The 22859-nt window shown below is 44.4% G+C and overlaps 1 protein-coding gene and 1 long non-coding RNA gene across 3 annotated transcripts in view; one reads left to right on the top strand and one right to left on the bottom strand.

Moving 5' to 3' along the window:
• Positions 1–241: 241 nt before the first annotated feature.
• On the bottom strand, positions 242–13479 carry LOC138921134 (uncharacterized). The gene is made up of 3 exons (XR_011433443.1): positions 13092–13479; positions 12521–12627; positions 242–560 (listed from the first exon to the last, which is right to left on the bottom strand). It is a non-coding gene; the product is annotated as an uncharacterized lncRNA (long non-coding RNA).
• A 74-nt stretch (positions 13480–13553) lies between these two features.
• The window catches only part of E2F7 (E2F transcription factor 7), a 38356-nt gene continuing 29050 nt past the window's right edge, over positions 13554–22859 (top strand). Inside the window, exons 1-3 of one of the 2 annotated variants that reach the window (XM_070253617.1) lie at positions 13554–13912; positions 14613–14705; positions 21368–21643. In XM_070253617.1, coding sequence (XP_070109718.1) covers positions 14613–14705; positions 21368–21643 — 369 coding nt within the window. In that variant the 5' untranslated portion in view covers positions 13554–13912. The remainder of the gene's footprint in view (positions 13913–14612; positions 14706–21367; positions 21644–22859) is intronic. The other variant, XM_001489175.5, reaches the window with a different exon arrangement.

Genomic DNA, 22859 nt, shown 5'->3' with positions numbered 1-22859 from the left:
TTTCCTGTAGACATAGCCGCCTAACTCACTCTCACCAGTGGAATTTGAGTAAACACACTTTCTCTTATTTGTAAGCCAGGGTTGTTATGAATCTGATACAGGTCCTCCACTGTCTCTTTCCCTTTCTGCCAACTGAAGCAGAAGACTGAGGCTTTAGAACACTGCTAAGACAAATATAATGTGAGAGTTATATGTTATTTTAAATTTTCTAGTAGCCACATTAATAAAAGTAAAAAGAAATGGCTAAAATTCATTTTAATAACGCACTTTTGAACCCAATACTTCCAAAAATTATTTCAACATGTATTCATATAAAAAATACTAATTAGATGGTGCCGGCCTGGTGGCACAGCAGTTAACTATGCACATTCCGCTTCAGTGGCCCGGGGTTCGCCAGTTTGGATCCCGGGTACAGACATGGCACCACTTGGCACACCATGCTGTGGTAGGCGTCCCACATATAAAGTAGAAGAAGATGGGCACGGATGTTAGCTCAGGGCCAGTCTTCCTCAGCAAAAAGAGGAGGATTGGCGGCAGATGTTAGCTCAGGGCTAACCTTCCTCAAAAAAAAAAAGAAAAGAAAAAATATTAATTAGATACTTTATATTCTGTTTTTCAAACTCCACTATGTATTTTCCACTTACAGCACGTTTCTACTAGCTCTTTCTGAGTACTCAGTAGCCACATGTGGCACCACCTCAGACAGCGCAGGTCTAGAGTATAGCAAACCGAAAAGAAGAAAGAAGGTGGGCCCTTGAATCTCCACATGGAGGACAGCTACCCATCAGCCAGGAACACACACATTTTATTACATGAGAGAAAAATACATTTCTTTTGTGTTAATCTTCCAAAGTTTTGAGGTCTATTTGTTACAGAAACTAATTCCTTGAAGTGGTGTAATAAAAACAAAAAACAAAAATACAGAGCATTTGCTTAGCAATCAGGTAACAGGCAGCACAAGACAGACACTAGAAGCTGGAAATCAGAGCCCCATGTAGTGTAGCGGTGAAACTATCACCCGTGCACTCTTGCAAGACAGAACAAGCACCTAGTGATCCTGCTGCACGAAAGGAGTGTGGAAGATCCAGAACGCCAGCAGACGCTGTGTTAGTCTCCTAGGGCTGCCACAACTAAACAGCACAGACAGGGGGGATTACACAACAGAAATGTATTTTCCCACAATTCTGATGGCTGCAAGTCCAGGATTAAGGGATCTGCAGGGTTGGTTTTTGGCGAGATGGCTTTCAGATGGCCATCTTCTTGCTGTGTCCTCATACAACCTTTTCTCTGTGCACACATACTCCCAGTGTCTCTTCCTCTTCTTATAAGGACTCCAACCTTATTGGATTAAGGGCCCACTGTTCTTACCTTGTTTAACCTTAATTACCTCCTTAAAAGCCCTATCTCCAAATATAGTTAGATTTGTGGGCTACGGCTTCCACATATGAATCTAGGGGGACATAATTCAGTCCATGAAGATGCTGAATGCTCCTCTCTGCACTGAACAAAGATTACAAGAAAGAAACATGTTCAGAAAAGAACTGGCTGGTCTGCAAGCAGAAACGAAACAGAAGAAAGAGAATCCAGAAATCAAGGTGGGTGTGGGGCCTTGCAGGTTTGGAAAGCTAGCTGCTTCTAGCCACCAAGCAGTAGGAGAGGAGAGCTGAAATGCTTTGGGTAAAAGCACCCATTAAGTTGTTTAGGTTAAGCAGATATTTGCAGGGCAGAAACACAGATCGTGGGAACTTATTTTCTTCCCACCAGCCTGTTGCTTCAAGGGGCGTTAAGTTAGAGAGACAAGTATAGGGACAAGGAGAGAAAGAAATAGAGCAGGCCTAAGAATCATTTCTAAGAAAGAACTTTGGATATGGTGACTGGCACATCAAACTGACTAGAAATCAAGGAATAATGTTTCCAAAGAAATCAAGGGAACACTTTCTGAAGATTAGTGATCTGGGCCTTAAAAAGCCTATGACTGTAAAATACCTTCCCAGGGACCTCAAATATCCACCAGCAGAAAGCAGGCTGTGAACACTGAGCATGCTCCAAAAAGGCATATTCCTTAATGCCCATCTCAGATATCACCAGAAAGCGTAGTGGACAGGAAAGAACATCCCAGGGGGCAGAGCCAAGGACCAGAGAGAACAGCGAACAGGCAAGCTCTGCCCATCGAGCAGGAGCACAGTCTAATGAAGGAATCGCCTCCACCTCCAGCGCTGGGAGCCTTTATAATGCCTGCCCAGTCGGATTCCTCACTGTTATGGACCAGTTTCTGTGATGGATCTTCCAGTCCGCCCCTTTCCAAACAGGAGTTTCTATTGTGGTTATCCTGTTCCTGGCCTGTATTTTTTATATGAGGTTTAGTAGGGGGAAGTGGGCAAAGAATTTGTCCTTGAATTCTTTGGTCTCCAAACTAAAGGACCACATTCCCCAGATGCCTGGACTCGGTCATGGAGGAGGCGCCCGCGTGGGACTTTAGGTTGTCTCCTTCCGGGAGGAGGCCACAGAGATATTCGGTGGGCAGATGGCATTCTGTGGCAGAAATGGCTAGCTGCCCCTGAGCTCTTACGCCCACAGTGTTAGGTTCTTGCTGGGATGTGCTACAGAGCCAGCGATTAGGATCACAGCGCCTCTTGAGTCCAGCGTGGTCATGTGACTAGTTGTTCTCTCAACAGAATGTGCGCAGAAGTAATGTGTGCCATGGCCACTGTCTGTTTCCCCTTCTGCTAGCTAGAAACAGAGCACTCCAGGACCTGCCCAAAGAGACTGCAGAGCCAGTAACGAAGGGGCCTGGGTCCCCGAGTTGCCACACATAGGTAAGTCACCTGCGATCCAGGAGCACCATTATTGGACTGCTATATAAGTGAGAGGTAAACTTGTTTTGTTAAAGCACTGAAAATTTAAGGTTTCTCTGCTATAGAAGCTAACATTACCCTAGTTAATATGCTCCTGAAAGAAGTGGAGGACAGAGCTCTGCAGCTCTCTGGATGAAAAGCATTCCAGGCAGAAGGAACAGTAAATGCGTGGCCCTCGGGCAGGAGACTAACAAGTGTGTCCAAGGATTAGCAAGAAGCCTAGCATGGCTGAAGCAAAGCAAACGAGAGGAAAAGCTGAAGGTGCTAAGATCAGAGCTATAAAGGGAGGCCAGATCCTTACGACCTGGAAGGCCATTATAAGAACTTCGGCTTTTACTCTGAACGAGTGGGGAGCCACTGGAGTGTTTGGAAAAGGAGGACGTGATCTGACATTTTAATTTGGATCACTGTAGCTAGTGCTTAGGAACAAATTACAGAAGGACAACAAACAGAGAGAGCAGTTGATTAAAACAATCCAGGGGAAAGATGAAGGTGGCTTGGAATCAGGAGGTTGTGGTGGAGGTGGAAGCAGTGTCTGGATTCTGCACAGATCTTTAAGACAGTGCCAAAGGCTCCTCGTCTGGAACTCAGGCATAAGTGACACTTATGCCTGTGGCTGGTTCAAATCAGAGAACTATATGGACCAAGAGCAGAAATTGGCTCCCAGCAGCTCATAAAGCGCTTGGTGTCCTCTGCAGCGAAAAGGGCTCTGCCAGTGCATAACAGTATTATTATCTCATTACAGGTATTAATAATTAATGTATAAAAAGTAAATGAAACTAACCAAAGGTCTTATGAATCTTTCTGAGTTACCTAGCCCATAAAAACTTTTCATTGAGATTTAATGCTATTAAAATATATTCATCTTCAGTGCCATCTTACATAATAACCATGAGCTTGCCATTGGCCTGAGAGAGAAGATTGCTTTGCATTCTTTCAAATAGCCAACTGTGATTGTTCTAAAACAAACAAACATATAAATTAGGCCACCACTTTAAATAGGAAAACCATCAAGATGTCAGTTTTATAGCCATGAAATTCAGGGGCACTTGTCTCCCAGACTGGACAGATTTTCCTTCTCTTACTTGCTGGTTGCATGTTTAACAAGAGAATCATTAGACAACGGTGAAAGCAAAATTATTTTTTTATTATTGTGCAAATTTTAATTCATCTCTTGCTTTTACTTTTTTAATTTTAGTCCTATCCTCGCAACATGTGGTCTCCCCCACGGGCAATGCTGTCTGCTTTCCTCTCTTTATAATATGTTCTCAGTTAGGCCTTAGGTGAGTCTGTAATTTTTCACTCCTTTAGAAGAGTCACTGGAAAAAAGCTAAATTGTTTAGATTACTGTACTGTTCTTCAGCTAGTAGCTTTGCTTGGTTTATGCTGACACTGACTAAGATGGAATCTTTCTCAAATTTTTAATTATTAAAAAAAAATCACAAGCTTATAAAAACTTTAGGAAAAGAATAAACACAAATTACCCTAAGTGGACACTTTAGTACCGTGTCACTGTAATTGCAAACATCAATAAAATATTTAACAACCATGAGAAAAGTAAAGAAATCAGTAAAGTGGAAAAACAAATTTCCAGAGTAAATTTCAGCAAGGTTAAGAAAATAGTAGAAGTGGCCACATGGGAACATAATTAAACAATAAGAAATCTAGTAAAACTGGAAGTTGAAAACAGAAACAAATCCTCCTTGAGTCAAAAGGATAGGCAGAACTTAACTTCAGCAGCTAAAAGAAGTTGAATAACTGAAATGAGGAATTAGAGAAACACACACAAAGGATATTAGACCAGATTACTAAATAAGTGTATGCCTAGGAGGGGAGAAATAAATGTGACAAAATATCAGATATTATTTGCAAACAAACAAAACAAAAAATACATATAAGGAATAGGGAAGTATTCTTACTTTACTCAAACTACATAAAGTATAAGATAAAATAAAGGAAACTATGCTCTTATGGATAAGGACCAACAAATTTTACAAATAACATTCAAACAAAAATCAGTTGCATCTCTATACACTAACAATGAAGTTAATTCATTTCTCTCAGCAGAAAGAGAAATTAAGAATACAATCCCATTTACAATTGCAACAAAAACAATAAAATACCTAGGAATAAACTTAACCAAAGAGGTGAAAGATCTGTACACTGAAAACTATAAAACATTGTTGAAAGAAATCAAAGAAGACACCAAGAAATGGAAAAACATTCCGTGCTCTTGGATTGGAAGAATTAACACAGTTAAAATGTCCATACTTCCTAAAGCAATCTATAGATTCAACGCAATCCCTATCAAAGTTCCAACAACACTTTTCACAGAAATCAAACAAAAAATCCTAAAATTTATATGGAACAACAAAAGATCCTGAATAGCCAAAGGAATCTTGAGGAAAGAGAACAAAGCTACAGATATCACACTCCCTGATTTCAAATTATACTACAAAGCCATAGTAACCAAAACAGCATGGTACTGGCACAAAAATAGACACACAGATCAATGGAATAGAGTCAAAAGCCCAGAAATAAACCCACACGTTTATGGACAGCTAATATTCTACAAGGGAGCCAAGAGCATGCGATGGAGAAAGGAGAGTCTCTTCAATAAATGGTGTTGGGAAAACTGGACAGCCACATGCAAAAGAATGAAAGTAGACCATTATCTTACACCATGCACAAAAATAAACTCAAAATGGATTAAAGACTTGAATGTAAGACCTGAAACCATTAAACTTCTAGAAGAAAACATAGGCAGCACACATTTTGACATCGGTCTTAGCAGCATATTTTCAAGTACCATGTCTGGCTGGGCAAGGGAAATAATAGAAAAAATAAACAAATGAGACTACATCAAACTAAAAAGCTGCACAGCAAAGGAAATCATGAACAAAACGAATAGACAACCTAACAATTGGGAGAAGATATTTGCAAACTATATATCAGATAAGGGGTTAATTTCCAAAATGTACAAAGAACTCATACAGCTCAACAACCCAATTAAAAAATGGGCAAAAGATCTGAACAGAGATTTCTCCAAAGAAGATATACAGATGACCAACAGATACATGAAAACACGTTCAACATCATTAACTATCACAGAAGTGCAAATCAAAACTACAATGAGATATCACCTCACCTCAGTCAGAATGGCTACAATTAACAAGACAGGAAACAACAAGTGTTGGAGAGGATGTGGGGAGAAGGGAACCCTCGTACACTGCTGGTGGGAGTGTAAACTCGTGTGGCCACTATGGAAAGCAGTATGGAGTATCCTCAGAAAATTAAGAACAGATCTACCATATGATCCAGCTATTCCACTGCTGGGCATTTATCCAAAGAGCTTGAAAACACAAAAGCATAAAGATACTTGCACCCCTATGTTCATTGCGGCATTATACACAATAGCCAAGACTTGGAAGCAACCTAGGTGCCCATCAAGGGACGAATGGATAAAGAGGTCATATATATACAGAATGGAATACTACTCAGCCACAAGAAATGATGAAATCCGGCCATTTGTCACAACACGGATAGACCTTGAGAGTATTATACTGAGTGAAATAAGTCAGAGGGAGAAAGTCAAATACCATATGATCTCACTCATAAGTAGAAGATAAAAACAACGACAAACAAACACATAGCAACAGGGATTGGACTGGTGGTTACCAGAGAAGGAGGGGGGGGGAGGGGGAAAGGGGTGATTAGGCACATGTGTCGTGGTGGATTATAATTAGCCTTTGGGTGGTGAACATGATGTAATCTACACAGAATTCGAAATATATTATGATATACATCTGAAAGTTATATAATGTTACAATCCAATGTTACTGCTATAAAAATAAAAATTAAAAAAAATATTCAACAGAACAAACAATTTTTTGGCACTCCTTTGGCCAAAATCTAATCACTTTTGAGGGTATTTTTATATTTTATAACAGACAACATCTGGAGAAGAGAGAAAGAAAACTTAAAGTAAGTATGTCATTAAAATGTAGACCAAATGAATACGTCCTAATTTGTAGGGTCCTGGAAGCCCCAGTGCTAGATGGCACGGTTCTTTATACATGTGTGCAGCTGAATATGAGAACAAAACCAAGGTCTCTGTTCTACCCTCATGGAAATGGCAGTTTATTTGATAGGCATTCTCTACCCGGAGGTCTATCCACTGCAGATTTTATTCATATCTTATAAATCTTTGACAAGAATAATTATCCAGGGATCCCAAGCAATTCTATTAAGATGGTCATGCAAGCCTCTATTTTCCACACTCCTTTCTGCATCTTCCTCCTTTTATCAGGAGACTGTTTCTCTTCATACCCATTAGGAACGCAGTCACTCCATTCAAGCCTTCCTCCTGGAGAAAGGAACACACTTGTTCCCAATCTTACCTGATTCCACTCACATCCGCCCCACTCAGCTAAGCCTGTCCTGAGCACTCTCTTCTCGGGCCCTTGTACCTTTGGGGTCCCATTCTCTACAGCCACACTGATAAACTTATCTGAGTGTAGTGAGGCCATTAGTGAATGCCCAAGAAGTGGCCATCTTAGTTTGCAACTAGAGGAGGAGAGAGGAATTAATTTGGGAAATAATTTATCCAAAGAGACCAAAATTCAGTCTGATTACAATGTCTCAGCCACTGGGGGAGGGAAGGAATTGTGACTATAACTTAGTCTCTACTACCCAGATTTGGCCCCACCCCAGTCCCACGATGAATGCTTAGGAAAAGGGATAAGAAGTGAAACATAACCACCAACAGAAAGAGATTGTTCTCTGACTCCCTATTTCAGCACAGAGATGCAATGGCCTGACATGACCTTGCTGGGGGGTGAGAGGACAGCACGAGACGGGGGCCAAGGCCATCTCCCATGCTCTGTGGCAGCAGCACCTCACAGAACCAGCATCTGCAGCGACACCAGTCCTAGAATCAGCAAAGATCCAGGTCTGGCTTCACCTGATGGCCGCGGCAGCAAGTGGCACCCTTGATGGAGAGCACGATGGCATCACAGAGCATGCTGACCTCTGCGTGCCGACGGCTTCGCTGGCAGGAGGTAGCCATGCTGCGGGAGGTACCTGATGGCACGCATCGCCAGGGCGGGCAGAAAGAAACCAACATATGGCAGCAGAGGTCCCAGGCGTCAGGGAAGGCTGAAAGGACTTGTTTGAGAGTATGTGCGACTGGGGACGCCCAGGATTCACGGGGTAGGCGGGAGGAGTCTTTGAACAAGGCTAGAAAGTCCAGTATTTATAGAAGGTATTACACAGAAACAATGTTTTGTACTTTAAGGTTAACCTCATTTTCACCCCCAGGAATGGTTGGAGGGAAGATGTCTTAACGGGCGACATTGGCTAAATGATCACTCTTTCCAGAACAGTTTGCATTTTAACAGGAACTTCTTGTAGACAATACCTCACCCTTCGCACGTGAACGTTTCCTCCCATTGTTTAGTGAAGGTCTGGGCTAATGTTGTGTCTCCATTTGGGCTCAATGCTCTACTACTCTGGTTTTTCCAAGGTAGGAGGCCCTGCATGTGATGAGGCGGCTCTGGGTTAGGAAAAGGTAATATTTGCAGCATTTAAACTTAGGTTTCCAGCCCCTGAGCTGCTAACCCCAAACTCCTCTTTCCACTGACAATGAAAACATTTTCATTTGGTCCTACACATATTATAATGAATAAATGCTATTAAAATAAGGCTATTAGGTAGGTACAAAAAGTTATATTCAGCCATTTAGTTCTAAGCTTAGAAAAACAAAGGTGACAAAGGTCAGTCTTTTGTCTGATGTTAAAAATGTATATACATAATGTAAAAGAATGGGTAGGGATGTGTTCAGTTTCACCAAATATGGAAATAAAAAAGTGATTTCAGCAATATTCTTACATATCCACACTAAGAGATTAGGAGTCAAAAGCAAATAGTTTTAAGAGGATATCGTAAGTGTCCAATAAGGATTTAGAATGACAGAATTGGCAGGTTCTTAGGAAGTCTTTCAAATTAGCACCACCACTTTAAGAGAAAACTGAGGCCTAAGAGGCAATGCCTTTCATTCCAGGTCACCCAGCAAGTTCATGGCCAAGCTTGATCTAGAAACCGTGTCTCTCTACTCCTCAAAGTGAATTCCTCCCCTTCTGGGTAAGGCTCTGGAGATTAAGGGGAAGCTTGTCCCCATTTTCTCCAGAATCTCAGTTCCAGGTCAATCCCCATTTTTACTGACCCACCCAGTCTGGGGGCCCTCCCAACAACCTCGCCCAAACCTGCAGCATAAATGTGGCTCCTCATAAAGGGGTGCCTCCTACACACTCTCCACCACCACATCATTCCCAGAAACACCCAGCCCAGCTCAAAATCCCACCTATCTGTTGTGGTCTGGAACGTTTGTTCCAGCACAAGTCCCTCCCTGCATCTTTACCTTCAACATGCACACACAGGTACACTCACACACATATACACACATGCACACAAAATACGCTATCTTTTCATTTAGTGACAACACAAATCACACAATCATTAAGGAAACTGATCTTGCTCCACTGTGCTAAGGAGGACTAGGAGTCTGTTAAGATAAAGAATGCATTCCCTCTGTTCCCCATGGGACATGTAATCACAGCTTAGGCACCTCCCTGTGAACAGCTGGACATCCGGAGGTCATTTGAGATGGGAGCCACACTGCCCTTTAGTATTAATATGATTTTTTTTTTATCGTTGCTAAGGCCATGAGCAGGAACCAGTCATGGACTCATTCTCCTTCTGACATCACCAGCGGTCAGCCAGGAACCACTTTTCTGTCTTCTCTGAACTTGCTGGCAGTTAGAGAAGCAAACGTGTCATATTCTCAGACAGACGGTCAGTCTTTGGGCAGTCCTGAGTTCAACCACTGTTGAGCTGATGTACTCGCAGAGACCTGAGAGTCACCAGGATAAGAAGCCAAGGTGCCTCTCTTACCCATGGGGTGAAAAATCGGTTTCTAATCTCCTCTGTGACTGCACTCTTGAGAACAGATACTACATCAAGATGACTGTGCTCACAGTGGTGGAAGAAAAGGGAAATACCAGAGGCAGCGGAAACACAAACTGGACAACTAGACTGCCTGACTGACAGGAATTCTATTTCAGTATGCTGCATTCTTTCTGTAAAGTGTGATAAATCTTGGGATTTGGAACCCCAGAAAGGTAAAACACTACTTGCAAGTCTGAGAAGCTGTGGAAGAAGTCTTTTGCACAGAGGAATGTCAGACATCATCTGTGTGTATTCTCCTGATCACAGCCCTATCTGCTCATTCTTCTGTTATAGCTCCATCCCGCCCATCAGACTTCTCATTTATACGCAAACTCCTTCCAAAAACCAGTGACACAGCGACAAACTAGTAAAGCCAGCCTCTTGGAACCTCTGCTCCTACTCCAGAGGGTAACACACCTGTCCAACTCTTCCTGTCTTCATTGATGGGACCTGAGGATCCATTTCTGAAACCACTGAGTCAGAAGTAGCCAAAGGAATCAATGAATAAGCATACAACTAGCATGACGCTAAGGAACAAGATAGTAAGCATTGAAAAAATATATAATACTGAAGTCCAATTCCAGATTAAGTAAACTAGAAATCTCTGGATATGGGGTTCAGTTATTGATATTTTTAAAAATCTCCCCAGGTGATGCTAAAGCATAGACAGGGTTGAAAACCACAGGTCTAGCACAATATAGAACCCTGGGGACTGTTGCCATATAGGCAATACTATACTGTTCCAAAGTCAATGACCTTTCAGGCAGATATTATTGAGGCAGAAATGTAGAATACTTCAATTAGCACAAAATCCAGTGTGGCAATTTTATAATATGGCCCCAAATTCCTTCCACTTCTCTCATTGAGAGGTAGGGTGTACGTCCTCTCCCCTTTAATATGGGTGGGTCTTTGACTGCTTCATCCAGAAAACACAGCAGAACTGATGCTGTCTTCATTCTGAGGCTGTATCACGCAGACAATGCAACTTCCACTCTGTGCGCTGGGACACCCACCTTGGAGCCCCAAGCCGTCGTGTAAGCTCAACCACCTTAGCCACCACACTGTAAGGAAGGCCAGGCCACGTGGAGAAGCCACACGCAGGGGCACCCATTGATGCCCTACTGGAGTTCCCAGCCATGGTGTCCACTGAATAACTGAGAGGTTGACAGATTACTTACAAATTCTGGGACTTGAAAGCATCAATATAAACGTGTTAGAGTAATGTCTCTGAATTTGTCCCAAACATTCATTTTCCAGTTTTCCTCCAAATCTAACATCACTCTTAATCAATGAAATTACAAGTGTCTGAAGCTACATATTGAGTTTTTCTTGTTTTGAATAGTAGCTACAATTGAATTGAAACAGATAGAAAAACTACTCTGAAGATGCTAGGAAAAGGTCTATAACATGAAACTGCCTAAACTCAAAGAAACAACCACTATTATTTATTAAATATCAGAGAAATGAATGGACTTTAATAATGTGGGTTTAGAGAGCTGAAAGGTGGTCCCAAAAAAGCTATATCCTCATCCCTGGACCCCGTGAATGTGACCTTACTTGGAAAAAGGGTCTTTGCAGATGCAATTAACTAAGGATCTTGAGAGGAAATCATCCTGGATTATACAGGTGGGAACTAAATTCAATGACGTGTCCTTATAAGAGACACAGGAGAGATTTTACAGGCAGAAGAGGAGGCAATGCGACCCCAAGGCAGAGACCGCACGAGGCAGCCACACGCCAAGACTGCTTGAGGCCACCAGATGCTAGAAGAGGCAAAGAAGATTCTCCCCCAGGGGTGCCCTGCCAACACCTTGATTTTGGATTCCTGGCCTCTAAAACCGTGAGAGAATACATTGCTCCTGTTTTAAACCAACCAGGTGGTGGTAATTGGTTACAGCAGCCACACGAAATTAATAGAGTTGGGGAAAAAAAATTTCCTCATCAAAATGTTCTGCTTCCACATAAGTGCAAAATTTAATAAATAGCAATTTTATTCTTTATACTTGTCTCCTTATGCTTCTACCTACTACCTACAAGATAGATTTCAGTTCAAAATATCATTTCTAATATAAAAATGTCAAATTTTTATTACTATTGCTATTTTTCTTTGTGTGAAGTGTTTCCATGCTTTTACATCTTACCTATGACCATAGCAGGGACTTTTTTTTTTTTAATATTGGCACCTGAGCTAACAACTGTTGCCAATCTTTTTTTTTTTTTTTCTCTGCTTTTCCTCCCTAAACCCTCCCAGTACATAGTTGTATATTTTAGTTGTGGTTCCTTCTAGTTGTGGCATGTGGGACGCCGCCTCAATATGGCCCGAGGGTGCCATGTCCGCTCCAAGGATCCGAACCGGCTAAACCCAGGGCCGCCCCGGCAGAGCGCGCGAACCCAACCACTCGGCCACGGGGCCGCGGGCAGTGATATTTAGGCTATATTTATCAGGAATCTGAACAGCGGACAAAGTGAAGGACCTAACTGAGCACTCTGAATTCTGCAGACAGCTCGTTAAAAACGTCTATTTGGGAGATGAGCGGTGAAGAGCAGAGCACTTAGTAGAGAAAGGATAATAAAGAGAAAGATATCCTTGCTATAAAGTATACGGTTTGTAGGGAAGTGTCTCCAGTTCCAATAGCGGGACATCCTGCAAAATGACTTACCAGTACTCCTCAAAACTGTGGAGGTCCTCAAAGACGGGAAAGTGTGAGAAACTGTCACAGCCAAGAGGAGCCCAAGGAGACAAGAAGACTAAATGTAATGTGGTCTCCTGGAACAGAAAAAGGACATTAGGTAAAAGTTAAAGAAATCTGAATAACGACTTCAGTCAAGAACAACGTATCAACATTGGTTCGTTAATTTTAACAAAAGTACTATGCAAATATAAGATGTTAATAAATAGGTGAAACCGGGTGCCAGATATACGGGAACGCTCTGATCTTTCTTCTCAATTTTTCTGTAAATTTAAAACTGCTCTAAACAAAAACGTCTATTAAATACACACACACACACACACAGACTCGGCTGTCCCTATCAATAGCCACATTTTAAATAAGAAACTAAAGTTGAAGGAAGTGAAACATTTAAAACAACTCAGTAACGTTGTTGAGGAAATTTTCTCGACTGTTTCTCAAAATGCTAATCCATATTGCAAAGACTTATTTAATAAGGCTTTTTTTTTGCCTCTAATTATTGACGATGTTCTGAAAAGGGAACCCAGAAACTTTTCCGGACTTGCAAAAGGAGAAGCAAACAGCTGGTTCTGCTGGCAGTCGAGTTGCCAGGGCTAACTGGCGTGCCATCTGCTTGCACAGCGCGGTAACCATGGTTCACGTGCCGCCCCGGCGCTGGAAGTTTGCCCCAACAAGCCTGGACAACTCGGCTTCCGCGCGGGGGGCGGGGGGCAGCATCCAGTGTGTGTGGATCGTTTTTCCAAACTCCATCTGCTTCTCCCTGCCGCGGCCGTGCCCGCGGTCTCCGGGCGCGGCAAGGCGAGGGGACAGGAGCGGGCCTTTTATGCATAACAAAAGGGCCACCTCCTCCTCCTCCTCCTCCCGCGCCCGCGCCCGCGCCGCCCCCACCTCGGCTTCCCGCGGCCGCCGCACGGACGGGCTCGCGGCCCGAGGTTTCCAGGTACCCGGAAGGGGGAGGGGGCGCGGCGGCAACAATCGGGCGGCGAGGGCGGGACGCGCGGCCGGGAGCGCCAAGACTCCGCGGGGCGGCGCGCCCGGGCCGTGCCGCCGCGCGATTGGCCGGGGCCGCCGCCGGCCGCCGCGGATTGGTGCGTTCTCAAATTCGGTCTCAAGGCGCCAGCGGAGGTGTTTGAGCGGGGTCTGCCCCTGCCGCAGTCGCGCTCGGCGGTCGGAGCGCTGGCGCTGTGCGCACGCCGCGCGGTCCCCGCCAGCGCAGGGCAGTCGGAGCGGGGATCTGCGCGCCTCGCCGTCCCCGCCCGATGTCGCCGCCCGGCTGCTGATCGCCTCGCCCCGCTGATCCCGCGCGGGGCCGGGACCGTGGTGGTCCCCGTAGAGGCAGGAAGGCTCCTTCGCAAAGCGGGAGTAAGTAGCGTGCGGCCCCACCGCTGGCGAGGAGGCGGGAATTGGGGGGAAAGGGACCCTTCCCGCCCCGCTGCCAGCTTGCCACCCCTCCCCTCCCCGGCTGGCGGGGAATCGAGGCATTTCTGCCGCCGCACCAGGCGCGCGTGGGTTGTCCTGGTCCCAGCTCTCTCTCCGGCTGGGCAATAGAGGGGACTTGCTCTTCCTCATGGTTTGGGGTTTCGTTGGAAGAGCTTATCCTTGGGGTCTGCTTGGAGGCCTGGGAGGGGGCTGCGCTGAGCATTCGGTGGGGTTGGTCTAGCGATCAGGTTTCCTTCTCCCCTGATTCGAAACCCCCTCAAAGCCGAATTCCTCCCAGTTCTTTGCGCCAAAATTAACTGACCCAGGAGACCCTGTCCTTTCTGACAGATTTGCCCTATACCCTCCTGACTTGGTAACTTTTTTTGTCTTGTTGCTTTTCTTTAAAAATTACTATTTTTGTCGATTTTTTTTCATCTCAGGTTTTCAGTCATCACTAAGCACACTTGAAGCGTTTGTGTTGGTTCATGTGCGTTTTAGAGAGTTGGGTGGCTACCCTCCTGGAAATTCCCAGGACAAGTTTAGGGAGGGGAAGTTCACGTTCACGAGCAAGTAATAGATACTTTTGTTGGAGGAGAACACATCCAATTGTAAAATCATTTTCTAATGTAATTTTGCGTTACAGATGGAGGTAAATTGTTTAACACTGAAAGATTTGATCAGCCCCAGGCAGCCCGGACTGGATTTCGCAGTTGAAGATGGGGAAAATGCACAGAAGGTAAGTGTACTGAAATACCTTAAGCTCAGACATATTTAGGATGTGATGTCCGATTCAATTCATTGTTCAACATGCCACTTGTAGTTGTCTTTTGAACACAATTAATTTTGATGAACATTATAGAAATATACTTTTTTTTTAAATGGAAGCATCCCAACCATTATTGTTGTTTCTCAGTCGTTGTGTAGTAGAAAGAGGCTAGATTAGATGAAATGTTGGAACCAGTTTATATGAATCAGAGATATGCTGGACACTGCAACCAAAAGTTTGTAATACTTATAGTTGTCGAGAGTGGAATTAGTTAATGCTGTGCAGGAATGTTAAGCCTCACTTCCCAGGAAAATAGACTTTTTGCTATAAATGCTGGATTATTAGAGTACCGTGAAATGTTCTTCATACCAGTGAGCCAGTTCCTAGAGGCTGTTCGTTCACCCAAGAGTATGCCCGGTGCCTCCCATATAGGGAGACAAGGTGGCTGAACCCACCAACATACTCTTTGAATATTTCACAGTGCTACTACTGGTTTTGCACATTCTCCCTTTTTGTACCCCTTGTGATTTGTAAGAGTATGGTGTCTTTAAGAAACATAATGAGGTACTCCGGCCATCGCAGTGTCTAAACTGTCACCCTCCCCACATCAGCACCGTTGCCCTACGAAAAGGTGTGATAGCTTGTCAGTCGTGAACATCTGAACATCTCTAGGCAAACAGGCATAACAAACGCCAACTTAGAAACTTTGACTATAAATCTGAGCACGGCAGCTTCCTTGGGCATTGAACTGCTCCAGCTTCCTGGTCTTACTTTTAGGCTTAGTGTCAACAATGAAACCTCCTGGTAGCAAAGCCCCTGTTCTGTGGGCCTTTGAAGAATAGTTGGCAACCGTCAGTTTGGGACAGGTGTGAAATTGTACACTTTTCCGTGGGGGGGATTTCCACCTAGCATTCAAAAATGTTTTTGTTAGGAAAAGAAGTATACCAAATCATCAGTGTTTTAAAGAAGACTTTTTAAAAACATTACCTAAGCCAGATGAAGATGGAAATGCCCACACTTTAAAATGTATATTCATAGTTTTGACTTTGGGAGTCTTAGAGCAAAACTTTTTGTTTTCCTTCATAGCTTGGAAGGGACAGCCTTGACAGAATGTGTGTATTTTTATATAAAGCCTCAGTCAGTGTGTACTGCTTCCCTTCTGGGTCAGTGACCTTTCTCTGTGCCTCCAGCACGGGCACTTCTACTCTAGGTGCCTGCCCTTAGTGCTTTGTCCAGCTGAGCTTTCACATTTTAACGTGTGTGGAGAAAAATTCAAACGACTCACGAGAGACTGGGAAAGTGGTTAAAATGTTTGAAATAGAATGGACGAGCAGGGATTCTTTCACCTCTCAAAGAGAAGGCAAGGATGGAGCAGAGTGCTTCTGCCCAGGTCCTACGGGAGGGGCTTTTGTCTCTCTTTTCACCTTGCTCCGAAGTGAAGGAAAGAGGATTTCTAGGGATGGTAAGAACGTGGCATATGGAGTCAGAGAGATCTGGGTTTGATTTCCTGCTCTGCCGTTCATTAGCTATGTAACCTTGAACTAATACCTGTATTCAGTCTTTCAACAAATATTTATGTTCCTAGTGCTAGGGGTACATGGTTTAATAAGTCTCGTAACCTCTCTAAGCCTGTTTTTTTCTTCCATAAATTGGAGCTAATAAATAGCACCTCTCCCTTTGGGTGTTTGTAAAGAAACACATACTGTTCCCACTGTGCTCAGCTGAACCAACACTCCAAAAACCAACGTGGTGCAGGCCCTGCCCTCGGTTACCGGAGAGATTTTCAGGGCCTCGGGTGTAAAACTCACTCACTGTCCTGTGATTTGGTAAGTGCCGTAATAGGAGTGGGAACAAAATGCCTAGAGAATAGATGAAGACGTAAATTCATGGGGAGTCCAGGGAGAGTTGGAAAGCTTCACAGAGAAGGTAACATCTGAGGACGTTCAACCTACAGGAAAACACGGGTAAGGAAGACAGACCTTGTAGGCAGAAGATCCAGGAGGCAGCTGGGTGCCTGATTTTGCAGTTGATGGAAGGTGCTAGCTGGATAGAAACTTGGGACATGTTTGTACATGAGACTGGGTGAACTGCCGTGGAGAGAGCAAACCGAGAGGGTGGAGGCCACGGTTTATAGGAGTGGAAAGAGGAACTGGTGAAAGAGACTGAGAAGGAGCGGTCAGAAAAGTGGGAGGAGAACCAAGAGAGAGCGAGTGATATCGCAGGGCTGAGGGTCTCAGAGAGCCAAGAAGAGTCAACAGTCTTGACCATTGCTGTGAGGTCAAGTAAGAAATTTAGCCGGTGACTTGACAGCTGAGAGGTGGCCTAAGTGAGAGCAGTGGATCTGAGCAGACTGGTGGTGTGAGGAAGCCCTGGGGCGTGGGCAGGGGGAGCCCTCAGCGTGGCTTACTCCTTCTAGAAAGTGTGCTCTGAAGGGAAGGAGAGCTGTTAGTCATTAGCTAGAAGGAGACACTTCCTAACACGTCATCTTTGCAATGATCCTTAAACACTAGGGGCTTCAATGGGCAGAACTTAGCCGTTGGCATTAAAGGCAAAGTGATGGCAGGAGCAACAGCTCAGATGTGGTAAAATACCGGGGGAAAAGCAGGTCGACTGTTTGGGCTAAATGCAGAATATGCATGAGATGGAACTGGAAAAGCGGTTGGCACAGAATTGGCAAGGGCCTTGACAAGGCTGGTGATAGTCTATACTCTTTGAGGCAGCATGATCAAAGCTTTATCTGAGGCAGAAGCAAGACTAGAACCAAGATCTTTAACAACAAGGCCCTTTCTGTGGCAGCGTGCAGCATAGTCCTAATGCTGGTATAGTTAATACTCCTGAATGTTTGTACAGCACTTCACAGACGCAGACTGCTGTCACCTTCATTAGCTCATCTGATCCCCACAGCAACTCTCTGGCAGATAAGCCAAGGTGTATTAGCTCCATTTACATGTGAGAACTGGGGGACCTGCCTCAGGTTACTTTCTCCAGGCTCTCTAATCGAGGAAGTGATTTCTAGGGTGTTGCAGCTTAGATTTCATGGCCGGCAGATGGACCCAGAGTTTAGTGCACGGGAGATTTATAGGGAGTGCTCTGGGCATCAGCACCTGTGGAAGGAGGGGAGGCAGCAGAGATGGACAGAGGGGGAAGCTCGTCTGTAGCACCGTCTTGGTGGAAGTCTGAGGTTACCGTACAGGGAGTTGTGGGATGACCCCTTGGAGCAGTCCTGAGTGAGGACAAGGGGACCAGGCTTTCGCAGGTCAGTGCTGCCCCTAGCAGCCGTTGAGGACAGTTGGGCCTCCCAGGAAGGGGCGTGGTCCTGGACCATTCAGCCCTCTGCAGCCAAGGGCAGAGGCCTCCTGTTGGCATTACTTCCAGCAGCCGGGGGAATGAGTCGCTCATTCCTAAAGAGATCTGGGTGCAGCCCAGTGTCCACCACAGCCGGGCAGGCTTGCTGGGAAGCCTCAGAGCTGGCCTTTACTCTAAACCTCTTGTTTTATGGTCAGGAAACGTGGGCCCAGACGGAAAGAACAATCTGTCGAGTATCAAAAAGATAGAGAGCTGAGACAACAGGCAGCTTTCTGGAGTCTGGTGCCAGTCTTCCTTCCAGCGCCGTGTGCAGCGTTAGGATCGCAGGGTAGACAGACAGCTGTGCAGAGTGGGATTAGATTGCACTTGGCTTTCTGCCCACCTGAGACCTCAGGAAACAATTTGCTGGGCCTTTTTTCCTTTGGTACAGAGGTGTGATACAGTCATAACCTGCCAGGTACCCAACTCCTCCTACTGTAAGTATTACTTAAACCATAGTGAAAGTCTGTCCAAGGGTTGGAGGAAATAAGTCGTCTGAGTTGCTCCTGGGTGGGGAAAAGGTCAGAGCTCATCCTTCCTGCGAGTACAGGTACCAGGGAGGCAGACGAGCAGGAGGGTGAAGCTCTGCACCTGGGCCACACCGTCTACCGTGGGGACACCTTTGGAATAACTAGATAATCAAGGCACAGTGTTCTTTGAGCACCTGTGAGAGGCAAGCCATTGTGCCAAAAATTGTGAGGAATGAGACATGTGGAACGTGCTCCCTGGCCGCCAGAGCTGCAGAGGCTCATTAACGAGACCAGACGCACACCCGGGAAGTTCAGTAGCAGGACGACGCGCTATATCCCATTGGCTCCAAGTGCCAGAATGAGTGGTAACGAAGAATGGGGCAGAGGGGAGAAGATAATAGCTAAGTTTTATTGAGTGCTCACCATATGCCAGGAATGATTCTCGTAACCCTTGAGGTTGGCATTTTTGTGAACTTCATTTTCAGTTGAGACAGCTAGAGCCTAGTGAGAAGGAACTTGCCGTGCTCAGCCTGCCAATAAGTTACCAGCTTACCCCCAGAGCCTGCGTGCAGAACGACCCCTTACCCCCTCTCCACAGGCGCGAGAGGGCATCAGTGGCCTGCTGGGTACCTTTTGCTGGAGCTGTGAAGAAGATAATTTCCTCCCAATTGGTACCCAGGACAAGCTCATTTCTAGGTGCAGATTTCAGAAACTTCTGCTTTTAGCTATTTTTTGTACACCAATTACTTTTGTACTGAATGAGGCTGTGTTTGACCTCAGGCAAGTTATTCAACGTCTCTGTTCCTCAGTTTCTTCATCTGTAGACTGGAAAATAATATTACGTAGGTCACAGGATTGGCTGAGGAGTTGATACAGTCAGGAATTGCTTAACCACTGGGATGCGTTCTCAGAAATGCATCATTACGCGATTTCGTCATTGTGTGAACATCACAGAGTGAACTTACACAAACCTAGATGGTACAGCCTACTCCACGCCTAGCCATATGGTGCTAATCTTGTGGGACCACTGTTGTATATGTGGTCCATTGTTGACTGAAACATCGGTTATGTGGCACTTGGCTGTATATAAGTATCTGCAACAAGGTGTGGCGTGCAGTAAACGCTCAGTACTTTCCTTGAGAGTTCCCTTGTAGAAGACTTATCAGAATTACACTCCGGTAGGGACTTGTTAAGAGCTGTGGGTAGATGCATTGCGCCAGGCTGAACGCTCACTGCTGCTGTGGCGTGAGAAGATGTCACTCCCATCCCCACTCCCTTCTTTCCTGTTAGGCTAGGACAGAACCTCACCACGCCTGGCAGCTTCTCCTGATCCAGGGAACAAGAGTTGGTCTGCTGCCACAGATTCCACTTTCTCCCAGTCTTTTCTCTCTTCACATGTCGCTCATTTATAGGAAAGCACTTTTTTTCTTTGCTGAGGAAGATTTGCACCTTAGCAAAGATCTGTTGCCAATCTTCCTCTTTTTGCTTGAGGAAGATTCACCTTGAGCTAGTATCTGTACCAGTCCTGCTCTATTTCGTATGTGAGCCGCCGCCACAGCACAGCCACCAGCAAGTGGTATAGGTCCATGCCCAGGAACCGAAACCCGGGCTGCCAATGCAAAGCATGCTAAGCTTAACCGCTAGGCCATGGGGCTGGCCCTAGAGAGGAAGGCACTTTTTTTAAACCACTGCTCAGCCAAAATCCAGGCATGCAGTAGCTGTAGAGTGATACGTGTGCAGGAAAGGAAATGACAAATATTTCATTCACCCACCTTCCTAATTCTGGATGACACTGTTGCCTGGAGGGGAATTCTGCTACAGAAGAGCAGAGTCTTCCTGCTTTGAATGGCAAAACTTATTTTTAGAGGAAAGAAATTTACTTTAATTACTTGGTACTTCCAAATATGGGTTCTATGTACTCAGTCCTTTTTCATAATGGTCATAATGGACCCATCATTGATCTTTTTAAGACATTCTACACAGTGTGGTCTGTGGGCAGGTGCTAGTCCACACACTATTAACAAGCTGCAAAAAATTTAAGAACGGAACTTGAGAGTTAAGCACTTAGAAACCCCTCTAGCAATTTGATGTTGCCTCATGACGCCCGAGCCTGTGATCAGTGGTCTCTTCCTGTTGAACAAGCTGTAGGTCAGGTTGAGTGACAAACTCAAGTGGAGAGTCACATGTGGGAGTTGCATCTAAGTCCCACAGAGTAAGATCACATGTCAGCATGGGGGAGTTTGGAAGTGGGAATACCGTAGTCCTTCACCACGGGGAGTTTGAGAAGCCCTGATCTGGGGAGATCACATTAGACAGTTCTCCAGGTTGGCTTGAAATGTGGCATTTTGTTGGATGCTCTTCCATTAATTGGTCCTGCTACTAATTGCTACATTAGCACTGGGGAACGTTGAACTACAAAAGCAAAATTGCTCTTCACTAGTTAGTGCAAACTTATAAATAGTGTTTTTAAAAGACCTGGCATTTAGAAGCAATAGGGACTCAACCCACATTTATCCTTGTTATCATCCCCAACAATAGAAGCATCCACCAGTGACAGCTACACTCATGACTTCTTTCACAGAGATGCCATGAAAAATATGTTTTAAACAAGTACCAAGTAAAAATCAGTTTCTCATTGGAGCCACTCTTGCATTCCCATGAATCACTCTGTCTAGTTTCATTAGTCCTTTCCTGATGTTTTTCGGCCCTGAACATGTGGTCTGTTTGTATTTTCATGCCTTAGTGAATGGTGGGAACAAAATGTTGGTACCTGCCCTTTCTCATTCTTGCTAAAAGGTTTCTTTTTTTTTTAAATAGGAAAATATATTTGTTGATCGGTTAAGGATGGCCCCGAAGACTCCAATAAAAAATGAACCAATTGATTTATCAAAGCAAAAAATCTTCACTCCAGAAAGAAATCCCATTACTCCAGTTAAGCTTGTCGACAGACAGCAGACAGAACCATGGACACCCACGGCCAACCTGAAGATGCTCATTAGTGCTGCCAGCCCCGACATCAGAGATCGGGAGAAGAAGAAGGGGCTCTTCAGACCCATTGAGAACAAGGAGGATGCGCTTACAGGCTCCCTGCAGGTAAGCAGGCTGTGCTGCCGAGGGCTTTGCAGAAATGTAAAATTTTTACTTGTATTAAAAACTCAGAATTCTCAATTATTCAGTTACTATTGAGAGAAAAACAGTATTAAACTTAATATCTTTTTATTTATAGCTGAAATGGAATTCTCACTCATCTCATTTTTCATAATGAATGCTTGCTTCTCTTGTATGATACTCCCTTGACTAGTACACATTTTAAGCTGATAAATTTTTTTAAGCAATGTTGTTTAATGATTTTGATTTAATGAAGGAATTTAGATTTTTTTTAATACTGCTGTGGATTGTAATTTTGCTCCAATTAAGGGTAATATTCTGAATACTTTTGACTTGGGAGATTTCACTTTTCTCTTGTATGTTGAGTGCACTAGTTATCTTGAAATTACCTGTCCTTTGGGGAACCGGAGCTTTTTTTTTTTTAAAGATTGACACCTGAGCTAACATCTGTTGCTGATCTTTTTTTTTTCTTCTCCCCAAAACCCCCCAGTACATAGTTGTATATTCTAGCTGTGGGTCCTTCTAGCTGTGCTCTGTGGGACGCTGCCTCAGCATGGCTTGATGAGCAGTGTCATGTCTGCACCTAGGATCTGAACCAGTGAAACCCTGGGCCGCCACAGTGGAGTATGTGAACTTAACCACTTGCCCCGAAGCAGAGCTATTGAATAAGCAGCATATCAATACTTTTTTTTAAAAAATCAATGGTCAATAATTTTCACTCACCCATCAGACTTTTTCCAAGACTTGCTAAGAAAAGTTATTCACAGATTTCAGTGTTATTTCTCTGCCATTTTCCCTCTTTTTGGTGGATTTTTCTACACTATAAAAATTACCAAAATAAAGAAATTGGGAAGAGAGAAAGATGTCCCGAATAACAACATGAAATTACTAGAACACAATGAATTGAATCTGCTGTACGCTTAATTGCAGTGATAGAACTAACAGATTCTTTCATGTAACTAAATCCAAATCAGATCACACTTGGAGAAGCACTGCCCTAGAGAAACTCCTGCGTGTGCACACCAGGAGACGTGCACAAGAATATCATAGCCGTACAGTTCCTGTTAGCCTAAGCTGGAACCAGTCCAAATGGCAATAAACAGGAAGATGGATAAATAAATTGTGTCATATTCAGTCAATGGAATATCATACAGCAATGAAAATGAGAGAACTACAGGTATATGCAAGAACATGGATGAGT

This window comes from Equus caballus, chromosome 28 (assembly GCF_041296265.1).
Source record: "Equus caballus isolate H_3958 breed thoroughbred chromosome 28, TB-T2T, whole genome shotgun sequence".
NCBI classification, from domain to species: domain Eukaryota; kingdom Metazoa; phylum Chordata; class Mammalia; order Perissodactyla; family Equidae; genus Equus; species Equus caballus.
Note: the sequence above shows the minus strand (reverse complement) of the source record. Positions and strands in the feature narration are given on the sequence as shown.